The sequence below is a fragment of the Lepus europaeus genome, chromosome 2, assembly GCF_033115175.1.
Source record: "Lepus europaeus isolate LE1 chromosome 2, mLepTim1.pri, whole genome shotgun sequence".
Classification (NCBI taxonomy): domain Eukaryota; kingdom Metazoa; phylum Chordata; class Mammalia; order Lagomorpha; family Leporidae; genus Lepus; species Lepus europaeus.
The window spans coordinates 56427781-56449804 of record NC_084828.1 but is presented as its reverse complement, the minus strand read 5'-3'; the positions used below and the strand labels follow the sequence as shown (position 1 = coordinate 56449804).

The window sequence follows — 22024 nt, the reverse complement described above, 5'->3', positions numbered from 1 at the left end:
GCTGGCATCCCATATGGGTGCCAGTTCTAGTCTGGGCTGCTCCTCTTCCAATGCAGCTCTCTGCTATGGCCTGTGAAGGCGGTGGAAGATAGCTCAAGTTCTTGGGCCCCTGCACCCACATGGGAGACCCAGAAGAAGCTCCTGGCTCTTGGCTAGGGATCGGTGCAGCTCTGGCCATTGTGGCCATCTGGGGAGTGAACCAGCAGATGGAAGACCTCTCTCTCTCTCTCTCTCTCTCTCTCTCTCTGTCTCTACCTCTCTCTGTAACTGTCTTTCAAATAAATAAAATAAATCTTTTTACAAAAAAGTTTTATCTAAATCTAATCAGCCTAGAACAGAAAATACTGAACTCTAGTCCCCCTTTAGCCAGCTCTCCAACCTAAGGAGAATGGGAAAAACCAAGAAGCAGTGATTAAGTTCACAGCCAGGAAGCATAGGCTTAGTTAACAAAAAAGACTGAGACCTAGCTAGCATGTATCCTCTTGCACAATCTGCTATCAACGCCTTCCTTTGATTGAGTACATTACATGCAGCATTAACAAAAAATTACAAGCATGCTAAAAAGCCAACTGAACAAGCATCAGAACCAGACTCAGATATGGCAGAGATCTTAAAATTATCAGACTGGGAATTAAAAACAACTAAGCTCAATATGCTAAGGCTCTAATGGAAAAAGTACAGCACATGCAAAAACAGAATGGGTGATGGTTAAGGACAGAAATGAAAACTGTAAAAAAGATTAAAAAATTAATGCTGGGGATTAAAAGCACTGATAGAAATGAAGAATGCCTTTGATAGGCTTTAGTCAGCTGGATATAGCTGAGGAAAGAGTGAGCTTATAGATATGTCTTTAGAAACTTCCAAGGGGCCAGCCTGGTGGCATTGTAAGTTAAGGCACAGCCTAAAGGGCTTGCATTCCATATGGGTACTGGTTCAAGTCCCAGCTAATCCACTTCCATCCAGTTCCCTGCTAATATGCCTGGAGGGCCTAAGTGCTTGGGACCCTGCATCCATGTGGGAGACTAGAAGCTCCTGGCTTCTGGCTTTGGCCTGCCTTCAGCCTGGCCTAGCCCTGGCTATTAAAGCCATTTGGGGAGTGAACTAGAGGATGGAAGATCTCTCTCTCTCACTCTGTCTCTTTCTGTCTCTCTCTCTAACTCTGCCTTTCAAATAAATAAAAATAAATCTTGAAAGAAAGAAAGAAACTCCCAACACTGAAAAGCAAAAAGAACAAGACTGAAAGAAAGAATATCCCAAGCTGTGGGACAATTACAAAAGCTGTACCATGAGAAAGTTATCCTGTGTTCTGAGTTAATGGCTCCCTGAGTCAGTTTACATAAAATATTGTGTATGCTTCTGTATTCTGAAGAAAAATTACATAAGATAGAATTAAACAAGCAAGAAAGTCTTAATCAAGGTTATTGCAATAGAGGAGGGTCAAGTCTTTTGCAACAGGAGAGAGATTGACTTAACTTCTTAACAGAAATAGTGAAAGAGCTTCTAAGCACTGGAGTAAACTCATGGGAAAGTGCTGGGGGACACTAGTGGTCAATGTTGGTCAATGTGATGAGGCTGTCTGTGGTCGCTGGTTGGCACTTACTGAAGTTAGGCCCCTACCTTCCCACAAAGCTGAGACAAGGGCTCTACCTTTCTTGATGTTTAAATTTCAAACAGTTGGCTCCCAAGTCCTTGAGAAAAACCTCCGTGGGTTGTAAAACTATCAAGACCTCAGGGGCCAGCGCCGGCGCCGGCGCTGTGACACAGTGGGTTAAAGCCCTGGCCTGAAGTGCCAGCATCCATATAAGCGCTGGTTCTAGTCCCAGCTGCTCTCTGCTATGGCCTGGGAAAGAAGTAGAAGATGGCATTTCTTCCCTCTAACCTTTGCTTCAGTGAGTTCTGGAACTGGGAAAAAGGGCGGGGGGGGACCAAAAAGGTCCCCACTGTTCAGCTTCATCCATCAAAATCATTGTAGGCTTTTTTTGTCTGACCTCAAAGCTCTTGTTCCATGGGAAACAAAGGAGTTTCCCATAGCCCAAATACCACCTCCATTGCTTCTCCACCCTCACTCCCTCCAACAGTGTGCTTTCATTTATGCACCCATGGCACACTTAATGAGTTAGCACAGGAAAAGCAAGAAGAGGGTGTCCAGCATATAAGAAGTACTAGACACATATTAAGTATTATTTCATTTCCAAAATGATGATGCTACAACCCTGATCATGAGGGATTTATAGTAAGGTGGAACAGAAAAGTACCCCAGTTATGGCTGATAGGTCAGCACTATAAAACAAAGGAACTAGTAAATTTCCACAAAAGAAGATCTACTCATCCTGTTTTTATAAAGACAAGATACTACAATGGATAATGTTTTGCTAGAGATTTCCACAAGGATGTTGAACATGCTATCTCATATCAATCCACTAAATCTATTCTTATTTGGGATTACTTCAACACAGCACCATTGATACATGTAGGACCTGAATGGGGAGGATTTCCACCTCCAGTGACAATCTCTTAAGATATTTCTTGTAAGAAATTCATCTGTAGGGGTGGGCACTGTGGTGCAGCAGGCTAAGTCAGCCTAGGGATGCCTGCATTCTGTGTATCTGAGTGCCTGGGACCAAGTACCACCTTCACTTATGATCCCATTTCCTCCCCCCCCCGCCCCGCCCAGAAACCTTTTATTTAAGGTATATAAACTTCATGCATTTCATAACTACAACTTTAGGGACATAGTGAGTCTTCCAACCATACCCGTCCTCCCACCTGCACTCCCACCCTTCTTCCTTCTCTCTCTCCTATTCACATTCTTATATTTTAATAAAATCTATTTTCAATTAACTTTGTACACATAAGATTAGCTCTACACTAACTAAAGAGTTCAACAAATACTATGGGAAAAAATTCTGTTCCTCAACAGTTCAAGACAAGAGCTATTCAAAGTCAATTTCACTTCTACAGGTTACCTTTTAGGTGCTCTATTAGTTACCACAGATCAGGGAGAACATATGGTACTTGTCCTTTGGGGACTGGCTTATTTCAGTAAGTATGAGGTTTTCCAGTTCCACCCATTTTGTTGCAAATGACAGGATTTCAGTTTTAACCACTGTGTAATATTCCATAGTGTACATATCCCAAAATTTTTTTATCCAGTCTTCAGTTGACAGACATTTAGGTTTATTCTATAACTTAGCTACTGTGAACTGAGCTGCACCCACTTCCTTTTAATGTGCCTGGCAAGCAGCAGATGATGGCCCATGTCCTTGGGCCCCTGCACCAACATGGGACACCGAGAAGAAACTCCTGGTTCCTGGCTTTGGCTTGGCTCCACCCTGGCCATTGCAGCCATTTGAGTGAACCAGCAGATGGAAGATCTCTCTCCCTCTCTGTAACTCTGCCTTTCAAGTAAATAAATAAATCTTTAAAAAAAATAAAAAGTACTCAAAGAAGAAACAGCCAAGCTCTTACCAGGCATCCTCATGAGAGTAACATCTTTAAACCCTGTAAGGCAACCCTTGATGCACCACAATGCCCAGGGCCTGTAAGTGACAAAATGGCACGGCGTATGCTGATGGTCAGAATATCATGATGCTAAACGCTATCCAGAGGCATCTGGAAAACAACCTGTCTCTGGACGAATGATTGCCTCACATCTAGGGGTGTGTGAGCTGTTGGTGCTTATCAATGAGAACTTCACTGAGATCAGGGAGAGGCTACTGGCCAACAAGGTACTAGCTGCTGCTTGTGCTGGGGCATGGGATATCACCAATCTTGGTCATAAGAAGATGTCTGTTGTCATAATTTCGGGCTGCTAAAAAAAATAACATAGACTAGTTGGCTTAGATAACAGTTCTTTTTCTCATAGTTCTGGAAGCTGGTGGTCTGAGCAGGGTGCCAGCATGGTCAGGTTCTGGCAAAGCCCTTCCTCTTGTGCAGACGGCTACCACGTGCCCACATGGCCCTTCCTTATTTACTTTCTCCTCCTATTCTTAAAAGGCCATTAACCCACCATAAGGGCCACACCATCATGGCCTAATCAAAACCTAATTATTGGCTGGTGCCGCAGCTCACTAGGCTAATCCTCCGCCTGCGGCGCCAGCACACCAGGTTCTAGTCCCGGTCAGGATGCAGGATTCTGTCCTGGTTGCCCCTCTTCCAGTCCAGCTCTCTGCTATGGCCCGGGAGTGCAGTGGAGGATGGCCCAAGTCCTTGGGCCCTGTACCCGCATGGGAGACCAGGAGAAGCACCTGGCTATGGGCTTCGGATCAGCGCGGTGCGCCAGCCGCAGCGCGCCGGCCGCAGCAGCCATTGGAGAGTGAACCAACAGTAAAAGGAAGACCTTTCTCTCTGTCTCTCTCTCTCTCTCTCTCTCACTGTCCACTCTGCCTGTCAAAAAAAATTTAAAAATTAAAATTAAAAAAAAGCTAATTATTGGGGCGGTGTTGTGGTGCAAGCGGGTTAAAGCCCCAGCCTGCAGCGCCGGCATGGCATCACATACGCGCGCCAGTTTGAGTCCCACCACCTGCTCTACTTCCCGTCCAGCTCTCTGCTATGGCCTGAGAAAGCACCTTGGGCCCCTGCACCCACATGGGAGATCCAGAAGAAGCTCCTGGCTCCTTGCTTCGGATAAGCTCAGCTCTGGCCATTGTGGTCATATGGGGAGTGAACCAGCGGAAGGAAGATCTCTCTCTCTCTCTCTCTCTCTCTCTCTGGTTCTGCCTCTCTCTGTAACTCTGTCTTTCAAATAAATAAAATAATTCTTAAAAAAAAAAAAAAACTAATTATCTGGGTGCAGGTGTTGTGATGTAGCGGGTTAAACCACTGCCCAAAATGCTGGCATCAGATACAGGTACCAGTTTGAGTCCTGACTACTCCACTTCTGCTCTAGCTCCCTGTTAATGTGCTTGGGAAAGCAGCACCACATGGCCCAAGTTCTCGGACCCCTGCCATCCATACAGGAGACCTGAATGGAGTTCCAGGCTCCTGGCTTTGGCCTGCCCCAGTCCTGGCTATTGTGGTCATTTGAGGAGTGAACCAAAAAACGAAGATCTCTCTCTCTCTCTCTCTCTCTCTCTGTGTGTGTCTCTCTCTGTCTCTCTCTCTCTCTCTCTGTGTCTCTCTCTTCATCTCTCTCTCTGTAACTCAGCCTTTCAAATAAGTAAATATATCTCCCAAAAGGCCCTTCCCTTAAATGCCATCAAATTGAGTGTAAGGGTTTCAACATATGAATTTAGGTGGGACACAAACATCTTCCTTTTTCCAGGCTTTAGGCATCATCACCATTTTGTCACTGACATCCTAATGATGTACAGCTGATGGAGACTGCAGACCAAGTGGGAGCTGCTGAACATCATGCAGGTGTGTGAAAACAGCAGCCTCTGCAATCTCAGAGTGCTTGACAAAACAGAGGAAACTGCAGTCTCATTTCCTGGAGGCCATGTGCAATACTGCCAGAGTATGTCTACAGACTGGTTACCCAAACATAACATCCGTACAACTTTAGATCATGACTGGGTACAAGTGGCTTCTGGCTTCACCTAAGGATACTGATTATATGTTCCCATTTTCTGACAAAGTCAAGGCCTTTCTGGCCTATCCCCTTGTACTTATGGCTACTACTCCCGTGATCATAGTCCCACAGCTGCCCCACCTGCTACCATAGGCCTGTTTAAAGGAGGAGTTGGGAGAGTTGCATGAGGACATGGGATGTGCCCTCTTTAACCACCAAAACAGCAAACAATGCAGCCTGTTTTATTTGTAAAGCAACAGAATAAAAATCTACACTCTCTTGAAAAACAAAAAAATTGGGTCAGCATTGTGGTGCTATGGGTTAAGCCACAGTGTGTAGTGCCAACATCCCATACTGCAGTACCAGATCAAGTCTCAGCTGCTCTGTTTCCAATCCAGCTTCCTGCTAATGTGCCTGAGAAGGCAGTAAAAGATGGTCTAAGTGCTTGGGCCCCTGCCACCCACATGAGAGACCCATATGCAGCATCTGGCTTCTAGCTTCAGCCTGGCCCAGCCAGGACTATTGCAGCCATTTGGAGAGTGAACCAGCAGATGAAGATCTGTTTCTCTGTCTCTCCCTTTCTCTCTGTTTTTCTAACAAAATAAATCTTTGCAGAAAATAAACAAAAACAGCCAAATATTTACCAAATTTCATGAAAACTATAAATACATAAACGTAAGGATTTCAATAAATCCCAAGTAAAAGAAACATTACAACTACACCAAGGCAGATCAAAATTAAACTTAAAGCTAGAGTGAAAGGCTGGCGCCACAGCTCACTTGGCTAATCCTCCGCCTGTGGCGCCGGTACTCCAGGTTCTAGTCCCGTTGGGGCGCCAGATTCTGTCCCAGTTGCTCCTCTTCCAGTCCAGTTCTCTGCTGTGGCCTGGGAAGGCAGTGGAGGATGGCCCAAGTGCTTGGGCCCTGCACCCGCATGGGAGACTAGGAAGAAGCACCTGGCTCCTGGCTTTGGATTGGCACAGCGAGCCAGCAGTAGCGGCCATTTTGGGGGTGAACCAACAGAAAGGAAGACCTTTCTCTCTGTCTCTCTCTCTCTTTGTCTAAATCTGCCTGTCCAAAAAAAAAAAAGCTAGAGTGAAAAAGAAAAAAACAACTAGAGGAAAATACATAAATACATATGCATAGGAAAAAATAAGCATAATCACATCTCACCAAATGAAATCTCATTTTATGTTTTTCATCAGAAACAAGCAAGAAAACAGTAGAGTAACTGTCAGGGAGGAAAAAAAAGTATTCAGGAGCCAGCACTATGGCACTGCAAGTAAAGCCTCTGCCTGCGACCCTGGCATCCCATAGAGGTGCTGGTTCGAGTCCCGGTTGCTCCACATCCCATCTAACTCCCTGCTAATGTGCCTGGGAAAGCAGCAGAAGATGGTCCAATTCCTTGGGCCCCACCACCCATGTGGGAAACCTGGATGAAGCTCCTGGCTCCTGGCTATGGATTGGTCCAGCCCTGGATGTTGTGGCCATTTGTAGTAAACCAGCAGATGGAAGATCTCTCTTTCTTTCTCTTTCTCTCTCTCTCTCTCTCTCTCCCTCTGCCTCTCCTTCTCTGTAACTCTTTCAAATTGAAAAAAAGAGTTAAGTATACATATTGCATGATTCTAACTACATATGACATCTAGAAGAGGCAAAACTATAGAGACAATAAAGAGATCAGAGGTTTGTTCAAGGGAAGGGATGAACAAATGAAGTACATGGTAGATATAGGACATACATTTGTCAAAACCCATAGACATGTACAACACAAAGAGCACAACCTAAAGTGAACTATGGATGTGAGTTAATAAAGTATTAATACTGGTCCATCCACTGAACCACAATAATCCAAGATGTTAGCAAGAGGGGAAACTACAAGGAAGGCAGGCAGTATGAGAGTTCTATTCTTTCTGTGCAATTTTTTTGATTCATCTAAGACTACCATAAAAATTAGTATACTAAATATTAAAAAAAAAAAAGCAAAGGCTAAACACAGACTTCTTAACACCCTGGCCTGAAGCACTGGCATCCCATATGGGCACCAATTCAAGACCCGGCCGCTCACTTCTGATCCAGCTCTCTGCTATGGCCTGGGAAAGCAGTAGAAGATGGCCCAAGTCCTTGGGCCCCTGCACCCACATGGGAGACCCAGAAGAAGCTCCTGGCTCCTGGCTTCGGATCTGCATAACTCCGGCTGTTGTGGCCAACTGGGGAGTGAACCATTGGGTGGAAGACCTCTCTCTCTCTCTCTCTCTCTCTCTGTGTGTGTGTGTGTGTGTAACTCTGACTTTCAAATAAATAAATAAATCTTTTTTAAAAAAAAAAAGAAAAATAAGAAATGAGAGAATACACCACCCTATATTCTACAAATATTAAAAGGATAATAAGGGATTCTGGAGTCCTGTTTTAAAAATGCAAATATACTTAACACTACTAAGCTGTACAAGTAAAAATGATTAGGTAAAGTTTATCTGTTTTCAACTATAGTGTTTTCAAAGGATAATAAGTTCTTTTTTTTTAAAGATTTACTTTATTTATTTGAAAGAGTTATAGAGAAAGGTAGAGACAGAGAGAGGTCTTCCATCTGCTGGTTCACTTCCCAGATGGCCACAACGGCCAGAGCTGTGCCAATCCAAAGCCAGGAGCTAGGAGCCAGGAGCCTCTTCTGGGTCTCCCATGTGGGTGCAGGGACCCAAGGACTTGGGCCATCTTCTACTGCTATCCCAGGCCATAGTAGAGAGCTGGATTGGAAGAGGAGCAGCCAGGACTAGAAACGACGCCCATATGGGATGCCAGCACCTCAGGCAGAGGATTAACCTACTGCGCCACACCGCCAGCCCCAAAGGATAATAAGTTCTACTAAAGACTTAAATGTAAGCACTAAAACTATGGTACCAGCGTTGTGGCATAGTGGGTAAAGCTGCCTCCTGCAATGCCAGCATTCCATATGGATGCTGGTTCAGGTTCCAGCTGTTCCACTTCCAATCCAGCTCCCTGACAATGTGCCTGGGAAAGCAGAGGAAGACAGCCTAAGTGCTTAGGCCCTTGCAATGAAGATGCAAGAGGCTCCTGGCTTCAGTCTGGCCCAACCACATCTATTCACTGGGGAGTGAACCAACAGATGGAAGATCTCTCTCTGACTCTTCTTCTCTCTCTGTAACTAAGCCTTTCAAATAAATACTTAAAAAAAAAAAAATCTAAAACCTTAAAACCCAGGAGAAAACAGAGGACACTGCTGGATTTATTAATAATTTCTTGAATATGACATCAAATGCACGGGCAACAAAAATAAAAAACTGTAGTACATCAAAAGTAAAAATAGAGGCCAATAATGTGGTACAGCAGGTTAAGTCGCTGCTTGCAACACCAGCATCCCACATCAGAGTACCGATTCAAGCACCAGCTGCTCCACTTCCAATTCAGTTCCTTGCTAATGTGCCTGGGAGAGCAGTGCAGGATGACCCAAGTACTTGGGCCTCCGCTACTCACATGGGAGACCCAGATGGAGTTCCTGCCTCCTGGTTTCAGCCTGGCCCAACACTGGCTGGTGTGGCCATTTGAGGAATGAACCAGCAGATGGAAGAGATTTCTTTCTCTCTCCCTGTCTCTCTCCCCTCTGCCAATCTCCCTTTTAAATAAATAAATGAATCTTAAAAAAATAAAGAAAATTTTGATGCATGCTACAACATGGATGAACTCTGAGGACATTATGTTAACAGAAATACTCCAGCCATAAAAAGATAAATACTACATGATTCCACTTACATGCAGTACCTAGAGTTATCTCTGTTACCACTGAGACAGAAGGTAGAAGAGTTGATGTCAGGGCCCGGGGGTAAGAAAGAATGGGTAATCATTTTTTAACAGGCACAGAGTTTCACTTTTGGAAGATGGAAAGTTCTTGAGACAGATGGAGTGGTGGTCACACAACCGTGTGACTCTATTTAATGCTACTGAATTGTATGAAGGCACTTTAAAAAGTTCATGGGAAATGCACATCTCTTTTAAAATGGCTAAAATGGTAAATTCCCATATCACATGAATTTTACCACAAAGAGAAAAGAGGGAAAGAAAGGAAATTATGTACTATCTAGACACGACACTAACTGCTTCCACATAGAATGCACCCGGAATATGTAATTGGCCTTATCTCTAGCAAAATGTGCAAGAGCAATTTAAACAAGGGAAAGAAAGAAGAAATACTTAATGTTTATGCTTTATGACCATTTCTAGGGGCCAGCGTTGTGGTGTAGTGGGTTAAGCCACCGCCTGCAGCACTGGCATCCCATATAGACAACAGTTCAAGTCCCACCTACTCCACTTCCAATCCAGCTCCTTGGTAATGCACCTGGGAAAACAGCAGAAGATGGCCCAAGTCCTTGGGTTCCTGTACCTACAAGGGAGACCAGATGAAGCTCCTGGCTTCTGGCTTCATCCTGGCCCAGCCCCAGCCATTGCAGCCACTTGGGGAATGAACCAGCAGATGAAAGATTCTCTCTTTTGCTCTCTCTTCACTTCTTTCTCTGTAACTCTGCTTTTCAAATAAGTAAAATAAAATTCTTAAAAAAAAAAAGACAATTTCTAATAGGAAATGTTTAACAGAATCACTTCAAAATTTTAATAACTCCCAGAAAAAAATCTGTAGTGCCCTATGTGCTCATTTCACAGTGAGATTAAGTGTTGTGCTAAAAACCACAAAGTGAGTTCTAGCAGGAAAAATGAAAAAGCCTATGATTTTGCTTTAGAGCAGCTTGTACTAATAAAACCCAACAAAGAAATGTCATAATTTAGACTTGTAACCTGAGAAGTTCCAGTGAAATAAAAAGGACAGTATTCTTTTGTACAGAAACCACTCCACAAATTTTGGTGATACACGAGTTCATGCAGAGGAGGCAATGGAGGGGGAAATACCATCATGTCCCTTCCTAGTGCCAGGTACTTGTCCTTAATGACCACTCAGTAGTCTTCAAAAAGACTCATCAACTCCCTCCCCTCAAAAAAGTCTTCAGCCTTTTGTCAAGTGTCCCGGGAGACACATTTCTTCCATCACCTTAAAGGCCCCCTGGTGCAGGCAGCCTTCCCTTTCTTTACAGCACTTTTCACAATCTCTAGTTAGCATCATTTTGCCATTATGATCATTTCTTATTACTGTTTCCCATGCACACTGAGAACAGGAGCTCCATAAAAGAAGAAATCACGTCTATCTTCTTCACCACCATACCCTTGTGATCAACACAGACTAGATAGCATTGGAGGGACTCGAATCTTACAGAACAAATGAAAACAAGCACTGTAAGCAAGCTAAGCATCCTAATAGCCAACATCTCCTCAGGCTAGTTAGCCCCAAATCCTCAGATCTGACCCTCCTTGGTTATGAAGAAATAAACCACCTACTCACCTCGACCTGAGTCACATTGATGACGAGCACCACCACCATCAACACCGCAAGCAGACAGCAGAAAAGCCGGAGTCTGGAGAAACTGGTCCACATGGTCTGGCTGTGGCATGATCACCCATGGCCGACACCATGCTATCTTCACTCCTCAAAATCCCATGTCTTCGCTTTTCTGAGCTGCAGATAAACTTTCAGTGCCTGTATCAGAATGAAGCCTTAAGAGTTCTTCATTTAGAGGAGAGATCACAGTTGATTGAAGAAACTCATTTTTCTTCAAATAACTCCTTCAAAGAGGACAGATGAGAGAACATTACCAACTGCAAGAGGCTAGGCCATGGTAAAAAACAAAAAAACATATTTTCTCTTCCTTGACCTTATGTAAGGCCCAAAGTCACAAACAGAAAGCAAAGATCCAGAGCACAGTAATAGTCAGTCATTCCTTTCCCAATCTACTCAAAGTTTTGTTTCTCAATCTCAGGCTTCTATGTAAATCTAGTAATATCTGCCCGATTACCTTCTTAGATTTTAACTTTAAAAAAAAAAAGAACGCCTTCAAACTCAGAAACTGCAAAACAAAACTGTTACATTTCTACAGAGCTATAAGTAAATAAAATCACTTCCCTTACAGCTTAAATTATGTAACATTACTATATTAAGTAATTTAAAGACCACTAAGAGGCAATCTTGTATTTTTATGAGGAATGAGGAGCTCTAGGATAACGCACAAACCATCCTACACTCTGAAAAATATGTGTTACCTCTCTGTACAGCAGGGATCAGGTAACATCCTTTGAGATTCGAGCTGGGGCTGGCACTGTGGCACAGCGGGTTGCAGCGGGTTAACGCCCTGACCTGAAGCACCCATATCCCATATGGGCACTGGTTAGAGGCCTGGCTGCTTCACTTTCGATCTGGCTCTCTGCCGTGGTCTGGGAAAGCAGTGGAGGATGGCCCGAGTCCTTGGGCCCCTGCACCCATGCGGGAGACTCGAAAGAAGCTCCTGGCTCCTGGCTTCAGATCAGCACAGCTCTGGCCATTGCAGCCAATTGGGGAATGGACCATCGGATGGAAGACCTCTCTCTCTCTGCCTCTCCTCTCTCTGTGTAACTCTGACTTTCAAATAAATAGATCTTGAAAGAAAAAAAGAGAGAGAGAGAGATTCGAGCTCTCCCACCACATCTGTAGTCCTTATGCTGCTCCCTGAGCTGAGACATAAGGAGCAGAAGGAGAGACCTGGCCTCACCATGCGGGAGACAAAGTCAGTCTTGAGAGGTGGATAACAGGGTTGCCAAGTCTTCATCACAACTGCTAGAAGACAGGATTTCACAGGCAGTAATGCCCAATTTTTCTCCCACGTAACAAATTCAAATTGCTGTCTCCAGTTGCTAGCCTGGCACAGGTAAACAGAAAGCATCCTGGTACTTTGTTCCCAGGGGAGCTTTCCTTGCAGGGCAGGTATTAGAGGTCAAAGTGGCAGGGGTACAGATCCATGGTACACAGTATCTCGCTGAAAAGCCTGAACAGGTGGGCTGCATCAACATGACCTTCAGCTTTGCATTGCAAGCCCCCATTCTTTTGCTCCTGTGCTCCATCTGAGTGAACCATTCCCATCCCACAAGAACCATGTCAACCCGGCTCAATCCAGCTTTCAAAAGGAAACAAGCCTGAGTTATTCCAACATGATTTCTATCCTCAGAATTCCTATACCAATATTATTTTCACTTCTCAGTTTATCTCTGCTTATATGTATTTTTGTCTTTCCAATTAGACTGTACCCATTATGACTACATTTAAAAAATGTATCAGAGAAAAATCAACTTAATGATAATGTATCTTACTGTTTCTGATTCCCTCTCGGCACTCAGTTGTTTTCATGATGCACATAATATAATGATTTAACAATCCACTCAACAAATAATTACGGGGGCCAGCGCTGTGGCATGGCCGGTAGAGCTACCGCCTATAGTGCTGACATCCCATATGGGCACCAGTTCAAGTCCTGGCTGCTCCACTTCCTATCCAGCTCTCTTCCATGGCCCTGGAAAGCAGTAAAAGATGGCCCAAGCCCTTGGGTTCCTGCACCCACATGGGAGACCCAGAAGAAGTTCCTGACTCTTGGCTTCAAATCAGTGCAGCTCCAGCTGTTGTGGCCCTCTGGGGAGTGAACCAGTAGATGAAAGACTCTTTCTCTTTCTCTCTCTCTCTCTGCCTCTGCCTCTCTATAACTCTGCCTTTCAAATAAATAAATAAATATTTAAAAATAAAATATTTATTTCAAATAATATTTATTTATTTTAATATTTATTTTAAAATACATATAATTACAGAGGTCTACCCTGTGACACACTGTACTCAGTGCCAGAAACTCCCCTTGGACAGTCTGCATTCACATTAGACAAGGGCAGTTCTCCTTAAACAGGAATAATTCTACCTCTCCTGGCTGCCTCCACCGTGCCAGGCACTGTGAAATACCAGACTTACCCATCTCACGCCCTCCTGCTAAGATCTAGATCTGGTTTGTCCCCCAGCCGTCCATGTTAAATGCTTGGTCCCCAGTAGTAGGAGTACTAAGAGGTGCTGAAAACGTTAAAAGGTAGGTTCCAGGAAGTCCTTAGGTTTTACAGGGAACACTGCGGTCGGGAGGGTTTAAGGTAGCTCTCATGTGACCCTTTGTGTCCGTGTTCTCAGAATATTTTAAAAGCCTGAGGCCAGGGGCCAGCTTGTGGCATGACAGGTTAAATCACGCCCTGCAGCACCAGCATCTCATATCAAAGCAACAGTTCCCAGCTGTTCCATTTTCCATCCAGCTCCCTACTAATGTGCCTGGGAAAGCAGCAGAAGATGGCCGAACTTGCCACCCACAAGGGAGACCCAAATGCAGCAGGCCCTGCTATTGCAGCCATTGGGGGAGTGAACCAGCAGATGGAAGATCCCTTTCTCTCTCTTTTTCCCTCTCTGTCACTCTGCCTTTCAAATAAATAAATAAATCTTAAAAAAAAAAAAAAAATCACTCCCCTCCCTTGTCTGGCCAGGTAGGAGGGAGAGAGGGAGAAAGAGACATGCCAGGCTCAGGCTTTTTTTTTTTTTAAAAAAAGATTTATTTTATTGATTTGAGTTAGAGAGCAAGGAATAGAGAGAGATCCTCCATCTGGTGCTTGCAAGGCTGCAACCAGAAGCCCAGAACTCCATCCAAGTCTCCTACGTGAGTGGCCAAGTCCAAAAATAGGCCATTCTGCACTGCTTTCCCAGGTCAGTTATCAGGGAGCTGGATCAGAAGTGGAAAGCCTCTCTGGTTTCTTGTATCAAGATGTAATCTCTGAGGGCCAGTGCTGTGGCGCAGAGTTAAACTGCAGCTTGCCGTGCAGGCATCCCATATGGGTGCTTCACTTCTGATCTAGCTCCCTGCTCATGTGCCTGGGAAAGCAGTGAAAGATGGCCCAAGTCCCAGCCCCTGCCACCCAGGTCGGAAACCTGGAAGAATCTCCTGGCTCCTGGCTTCGGCTTGGCCCACCCCTGATGGTTGCAGCCATTTGGGGAGTGAACAAACAGATGAAAGATCTCTCTCTCCATTTCTGTCTCTCTCTGTAACTCTGCCTATAAAATAAATAAATAAATCATTACCAAAAAAAAAAAGTAATCTCTTGCTTCCATATGTGCTCCCACCACTGCCATCCACCATGTGACAAAGACGAAGGTTCTCACCAGAAATGAGACAACACAAGCACCATACCCTTGAGCCTCCAAAACTGTGAGCTAAATAAACTTTTGTTCTTTCTTATAATATTTTCCTGCCTCAGGTATTTCATTGTAGTAATGAAAAGCTGAGTAATACAACCTCCAACATTGCCCTCTCCAATACCCAGGCATAAATTTTGAGAAGGAAATGGCTGTGAAATAGAGGATAATAACTGTCACCAGGACTTACAGTCTCCTTCTCTTTTTACTTCGCCGCCCTTTCACTCCGGTCTGTAGGGTGTTCCCCAATAAACCCTTTCCCTTACTCCAGTGTCCGGTGTGCTTTGCGACAGCTAACATTAAGATATAACATTGGTGCCGTGACTCGGATTGCCTTAAATTGGTAATCCAGCATCCTCCAGTGCTCTGGGGTCCTGGATTTCTGCCAGTCGCAAAGCACACCTCCGGAACTCTTTCCAAGCCACTGAACGCTCTGCGATCTCCATCCACACATCGGCCTTCCAAATTTTGAGGTTTCCGGGCAATCAGTACTCAATGAAACAGCAATGGTGTTTACAGCAAGTTATAATGGAACAAACGAAGGCCTTCAACAACCAGGCGGTCAACCAAATGCTGCTACAGGAATATACTCGGCTCCCCACCCAGGAAACAGCGGCCTGAGACATCGCCCCCTGCCAGCAAAGAGTACCACCCCATGTCAGCAGGAAGTAGCTCTAAAGACAGATCATTGTCTCTCTACCCCTCCTGGACTTTTGGGACTAATGTAACCCCATACAAATCCTGCTTTATAAAAAAACAAAAGGGGGGAATGTTAGGAAACTGGTGCAGTTTTAGCCAGGTGGCCACACAGCCCAGCTACCTGAGCCAGGCTCCACCCCAATCCTAATGGGATTCACTGCTCCTGCTTCCCTGCCCGCCTTCAGGCAAAGTTTTAAAAGGGCCTGTTCCTGCACACATGCTCTCTTGGCTTCTCCCTCCTCTCTGTCTCTCTTCTCTTACAGTCTCCTTCTCTTTTTCCTTCGCCGCCCCTTCACTCTGGTCTGTAGGGTGTTCCCCAATAAATCCTTTCCCTTAAAAAAAAATTGTCACCAGGACCCCAATTGTTTTGCTACAGAAATCCTTCTCAGAGTCAGCTACTATTAGAAATCACAGGGGCTGGCACTATGGCTCACTTGGCTAATCATCCGCCTGCGGCGCCAACACCCCAGGTTCTAGTTCCAGTTGGGGCGCCAGATTCTGTCCCGGTTGCTCTTCTTCCAGTCCAGCTCTCTGCTGTGGCCCAGGAAGGCAGTGGAGGATGGCCCAAGTGCCTGGGCCCTACACCCGCATGGGAGACCAGGAGAAGCACCTGACTCCTGGCTTCGGATCAGCGCAGTGCGCCAGCTGCAGCGTGCCAGCCACAGCGTGCCAGCCAGAGTGGCCATTGAGGAGTGAACCAACGGAAAAGGAAGACCTTTCTCTCTGTCTCTCTCTCTCTCTCACTGTCCAACTCTGCCTGTCAAAAAAAAAAAAAAAAAAAAAAAGGGCCGGCGCCGCGGCTCAATAGGCTAATCCTCCGCCTTGCGGCGCTGGCACACCGGGTTCTAGTCCCGGTCAGGGCACCGATCCTGTCCCGGTTGCCCCTCTTCCAGGCCAGCTCTCTGCTGTGGCCCGGGAGTGCAGTGGAGGATGGCCCAAGTGCTTGGGCCCTGCACCCCATGGGAGACCGGGAGAGGCACCTGGCTCCTGCCTTTGGATCAGCACGGTGCACCAGCCGCAGAGCGCCAGCCGCGGCGGCCATTGGAGGGTGAACCAACGGCAAAGGAAGACCTTTCTCTCTGTCTCTCTCTCTCACTATCCACTCTGCCTGTCAAAAAATTAAAGAAAGAAAGAAAGAAAGAAAGAAAGAAAGAAAGAAAGAAAGAAAGAAAGAAAGAAAGAAAGGAAGAAAGAAATCTCAGGTTTCCCTAAGTTCAAAGACAGAAAAGACCATAGATGATAGCTACAGTAATTTAGTTGCCTCATGCCCAGGTGTGGCCTGTGGGCTGTGTGCATGTCAGAAATTTAGAGAACACCAGTATGGTTCAGAGCCAGTCAGCTCAGCAGGGGTCAACAGTGTAGAAGGATGGCAAAGGCCCCTTACAACTAGACTTCTACTGACACTAATTACAGAGGGCAACACCAGACCAGCTGACTTCCTACAATATGTAAGCAGAGAGCAGACATTTGGAAGATCCATTTGTACAAGAAGATGTTGCCTGAGGCACACTATATAGACCTCTCTTTGGAAAGATATATACGGGGGCCAGCGCTGTGGCCTAGAAGGGTAGTTGCAGCACCTGCATCCCTATGGGTACTGGTTTGAGTCCCAGCTCCTCTACTTCCAACCCAGATCCCTGCTAATGCACCTGGGAAAGCAGCAAAAAATGGCCCAAGTATTTGGACCCTATACTCGCATGGTACACCCTGAAGAAGCGCCTGGTTCCTGACTTTGGCCTGGCCCAGCCTTGGCCATTTGAGGAATGAACCGGCAGATGGAAGTTCTCTCTCTCTTTCTGTGTGTGTGTGTGTGTGTGTATTTCTGCCTTTCAAATAAATAAATGAATCTTAAAAAAAAAAAGAAAGAAAGAAAAGATATATATACTAAACGTTCACAGCTGTCACCTTTAGGAGCAGTTTTTATTTTCTCTTTTATCTTGTTTACATCCTAATTTTTTTTAACCAGTAAATAAAAATCACAACTACAAAGAATAAAGTTGATTTCTAAAAGTAAAAATTAAATATGAGATGCATGTAGAAAAAAGATATTAAATCATATTTGAGAAAACAATTCCATTTAAAATGAAATATTTCTCACAGAAAAAAGAAATCTATAAAAGATTTGTTATTTTTCTACAAATATAAAATTTAGATATTGGGGCTGGCGCTGTGGCATAGCGGGTAAAGCTGCTATCTGCAGTGCCAGCATCCCATATGGGCACCAGTTCGAGTCCTGGCTGCTTTACTTCCGATCCAGCTCTGTGCTATGACCTGGGAAAGCAGTGGAAGATGGCCCAAGGGCTTGGGCTCCTGCACCCTCATGGAAAACCCGGAAGAAGCTCCAGGCTCCTAGCTTCAGATCAGTGCAGCTCCAGCCATTGTAGCCAATTGTGGAGTGAATCAGTGGATGGAAGACCTCTCCCTGTCTGCTTCAGCCTCTCTGTAACTCTTTCAAAGAAATAAATTAATCTTAAAATAAATAAATAAACCTAGATATTGTAACAAGAAAGGTATTTACAAAGGGAACATGAAAATATAAGTTGATATCTCAAATTTCCCTTAGAGTTAAGTAAGAACAACAGTGCTGGATGAGAATGACTCTAGAGAAGCTTCTCAGAACAAGACAGAATATTATATACATGTATAAATGTGTGTGTATGTATGTGCATATAATTTACCTTTTTGGAAATTTCCTAAGAGATGCTTATTTGAACAAAGAAATTAGAGTTCACATCTGACTTTCCTTCCAGCATACACAATCCTGAATTCAACCAGTTGTGACCAACAGTCCTTATTCTTTTCTTGCCACATTTGAAGTATATGTTTTTCCATTTTTATAATATTCTTCCTGTGGTAAAAGAAATATGTGTATGATATAAAGGTTAAAGATACTGAAAATGAAAAAAAGGAAAACATATTAGAAACTGACAGTACAATTTTATAGACAGAGGCATACATAGATTTAAGTGTAATATAGTGGGAGCAGTAGATATAAGAACATTTCCTTTTTTCGGCTGGCACCGTGGCTAGGTTATTCTTCCACCTGCAGCGTCGGCATCCCATATAAGCGCCGGTTCTAGTCCCGGTTGCTCCTCTCCCAGTCCAGCTCTCTGTTATGGCCCGGGAAGGCAGTAGAGGATGGCCCACTTGGGCCCCTGCACTCGCATGGGCGAGCAGGAGGAGGCTCCTGGCTCCTGGCTTTGGATCGGCACAGCTCTGGCTGTTGTGGCCATTTGGGAAGTGAACCAATGGAAGGAAGACCTTTCTCTCTCTCTCTCTCTCTCTCTCTCTCTCTCTCACTGTCTGTAATTCTACCTGTCAAATAAATAAATAAAAACCTAAAAAAAAAAAAACATTTCCTTTTTGTACAATAAAAATCAGTAACTGGGGTAGGCACGTAGTCTAGCAGTTAAGATGCTTGCATTCCATATCAGAATACCTGGGTTAGATTGCCAGCTCCAGCTCCTAAATTCAGCTTCCTGCTAACATAGACCCTGGAAGTCAGCAGTGATGGCTCAAGTAATTGGGCTCCCACCACCAATATGGGAGACCTGGATTGAGTTTCTGACTCCCAGCTTTGGCCCAGCCCAGCACCAGCAATTGTGGGCATTTGGGGAGTGAAGCAGTGTTTGAGGGAGTATTCATTAATTATCTCTCTCTCTCTCTTTCTCTCTCTCCCTCTCTCTCTCTCTCTCACACACACACACTCACACACACAAATAAATACACATGCATAACTGGCTATTTACATATATTGAATTCAATCTGGCAAATTACTCTCAGATCTTAGTTTAAGGTCAATACTTTATAAGTACTACAAAGCAACTAAAAAATATACAAACCAAAGGCAAATGCTCCAAAAGTTATTTTTCTTAAAGATTAGAACAATCATGTAGTTAAATAAGCCATCCTCCCACTTCAGAAAACAAGAGATAGCTATGGAGATCTAAATGAAATGTATGTTTCAAGGAATCACAACTTGAGCAGTCTTGTTTCCCCATCTTTATGAAGTATCAGAATACCACTTTACTTGTGCTTAATTTCTCATATGCAAAGGACAAGCAAAAAAGAAGATGCATGGATCTGACTTGCAGGTGACATGTTGGGACTATTCTGTCAAATTTTGATTGACTACTTTCCAGTCCAGGGCATGTACTAACCAATCTAACTCCTTAATGTCCTGTGGCAACAATCCTAGACTGCCTTTAGGTATCTGACTTTCTACTCCTATTGCACAAGAGAATCCCAGAGTGGTTGCTTACATAACTTGGAATTACAATTGTTAATAACACAAATTAAATGCTTGAGTTCAGGCACTAAACAAAGAAACAAAAACAATATATTAGAGGACAGTCCGCATCCTAAATTTACACTCTTGACCTGTTATCCACATAAATGCAAGTGTACTAGTCAGAGCAAGGACCTGGAATTTTAATTCAGAAAACGAGGTCCCCTATATCAAAGAAAAAAGGACGGATTTACAGAGAATATATATATCTCAATTCTTCCAAAAGGCAGTTGTGTTCCACAGAGTGCCAAGTAAGGCTCGGAAACTTAACAGGACAGGATAGACAGAAGGAAGCACTGGAGACCCAGGCAAGACCAAGACAGTAACGGACAACCCCTGAACGAGGATGAAGCACAGTGACCCACAGGATTTGCTCCTGGGATTCCTCTCCCTTTTCACGTGCTCCTACCTCAGGAGCCCAAAGTGCTGACTCACCTGGACCTTCTCCTGACCTTCTTCCAAAGCAGGGTCCCATGGAGATGATACCGCAGATAGAGCAGTATTCAAATGAGTTAAATAAACCACAAAGTCCTAAGGGCTGTCAGGAAATTAAATAAACAAATAAGGCATACTGACAGGTCATGGTCGTTAACCCTGTACAAATATTAATAATCATCTGGAAACTTTTCAAAATACCAGTGCCTAGGCCCCACCCACCCAATTAAATTGGAATCTGTAGGAGTAGGCCTCAAAAAACAACTTCTGTAAAAGGTCCCTGAGCAGCCAAGTAGGATAAACATCAGTGGATAAGCGCTAACATTTCGGAAAAGACGTCTCAATTGTCCCTGAGATCAACCCAAATCGCAGAGCACCGGGGACAGCCAACTCCACTTCACTTCTTTTCTCAGGAACAAATAACGGCACTTCACGAGCCCCACAGGGATTGTGAGGATGACAGAAACAGAAAGAAGATACTGAACACAAAGGGAAGCAGAACCCAAACACTGTGGAGGCATAGTATGCCACTGCAAGCAACCAGAGAATTCGTTCTCAGGGTCTGGGAGTCCCGCCAGCTTCCAATGCACCCTGATGTTCCCAATGATAACTGACCACAGTGGGGGGAGGGGACCACCAGAGCAGTGTGATTCTCTTCTTTAGGAAATGTGGCAACAGCCTCCTTTAGAATAATTAAAAAAAAAAAATTAAAAACCATCTCTTCTTTCTCTCTACACACACACACAGTATAAATCTTGCCTGAGAATCCCTCCTGGCATCACCCTAATGGCCTCTAAGGCTGAGATGGGTGACAGACCAGGGTCTCCACATCACATCTTGTAAAGTCACACTTTTCTTCCCCATACGACCTGCATCTGATGTCCCCAAACGGCAGGTCATTAAGGCCACAGCAGTCCAACTCGCGACAGTACCACCAGCTAAGAGGCAGCTGATGGCCTGGGCAGTTGAGAAGGGACGGGGACTACCGGGGCGGCGTGGCCAAGCGGCCGGCTGCGGGTTAGCGAGGGTCCGGGGCCGCCGCGCTGCGGCGTTGCAGCCAGCGGCGAAACCCGCGCGTCACGATGCTCGCGCCCCGCCCCACTCCCTCCCGGCCTGGATCCGCCTCGGCTCTCGCTCTTCGGGTCCAAGGCTGCGGCAGCCTGGGGCTCCAACTGTGCTCCGCCTTGGGCCACAGCCTCCCCTCCCAGGCCCGGGGCTCCCAGCCGTGACCCTCGGGGCCGCGCCGCCTCCTCACCCAAAGGGGACCCGGGACCCGGCGCGCTAGGAGGGGAGGCTTTGCAGCCGAGTGGAGCGCACGAGGAGGCGGGCAGTGGGGGTCCCTGCACTGGCAGGGTCCCGCCCGGAGCCCGCACAATCCCGCATCGCCGCACTCACCTCGGAGTCCAGCCGCTAGCGAGTCGATCTCCCCCGGCAGGGTACACTGACGCCCCGACTCGTCGCCGATGCGCCAGGCCTCTGGCCCCAAGCTTCCTGACCCCGCTACGTCTACTTACCCCCGACCCTCAGCTCCGATTGGGCAAGCTCTGGGAGGGGCGGGGCGAGGATGTCGATTGACAGCTGAGGGGCCCAGAGGCGAGGACCCGCTGCTAGCGCTCTCCCAGCTCCTGGCTGCCGGGCTGCTAGGCGGCAGGTGATCCTGAGGCACTTCGCTTTTCTTGTGCACTCAACTCCTTGCGACCTTCGGGTGTCAGGGTTTCGCTGCCAGCATCCGGCTCAAGGCTTTTTCTCTGGTCTGCCAAAGTGTCCACAACCAGAGATAGCCCTACTTGGGCAGTCTTTCTCGTGCAGTGATAAAGTTTATTGTTCCCTATACCCGAGAAACGCTATTTGCCAGGCACGAGCACAGAAGATGACCGGCCTTTGAATCTCTCCTTGCTCTGAAACTAATCTGTTTCTTCCATTTGTCTCGAAACAGCCCATTCTTTTTACTCTTCCTGTACATG

General features: G+C 45.5%; 1 protein-coding gene across 4 annotated transcripts in view; it reads right to left on the bottom strand.

Moving 5' to 3' along the window:
* The window catches only part of NXPE3 (neurexophilin and PC-esterase domain family member 3), a 46412-nt gene extending 24830 nt beyond the window's left edge, over positions 1-21582 (bottom strand). Inside the window, exons 1-4 of one of the 4 annotated variants that reach the window (XM_062207388.1) lie at positions 21456-21582; positions 20061-20163; positions 18016-18185; positions 10907-11187 (exon numbers count right to left, since the gene is read on the bottom strand). In XM_062207388.1, the coding sequence (XP_062063372.1) occupies positions 10907-10999 (93 nt within the window). In that variant the 5' untranslated portion in view covers positions 11000-11187; positions 18016-18185; positions 20061-20163; positions 21456-21582. The remainder of the gene's footprint in view (positions 1-10906; positions 11188-18015; positions 18186-20060; positions 20164-21455) is intronic. The other 3 variants (XM_062207414.1, XM_062207405.1, XM_062207396.1) reach the window with 3 other exon arrangements.
* Positions 21583-22024: the final 442 nt, after the last annotated feature.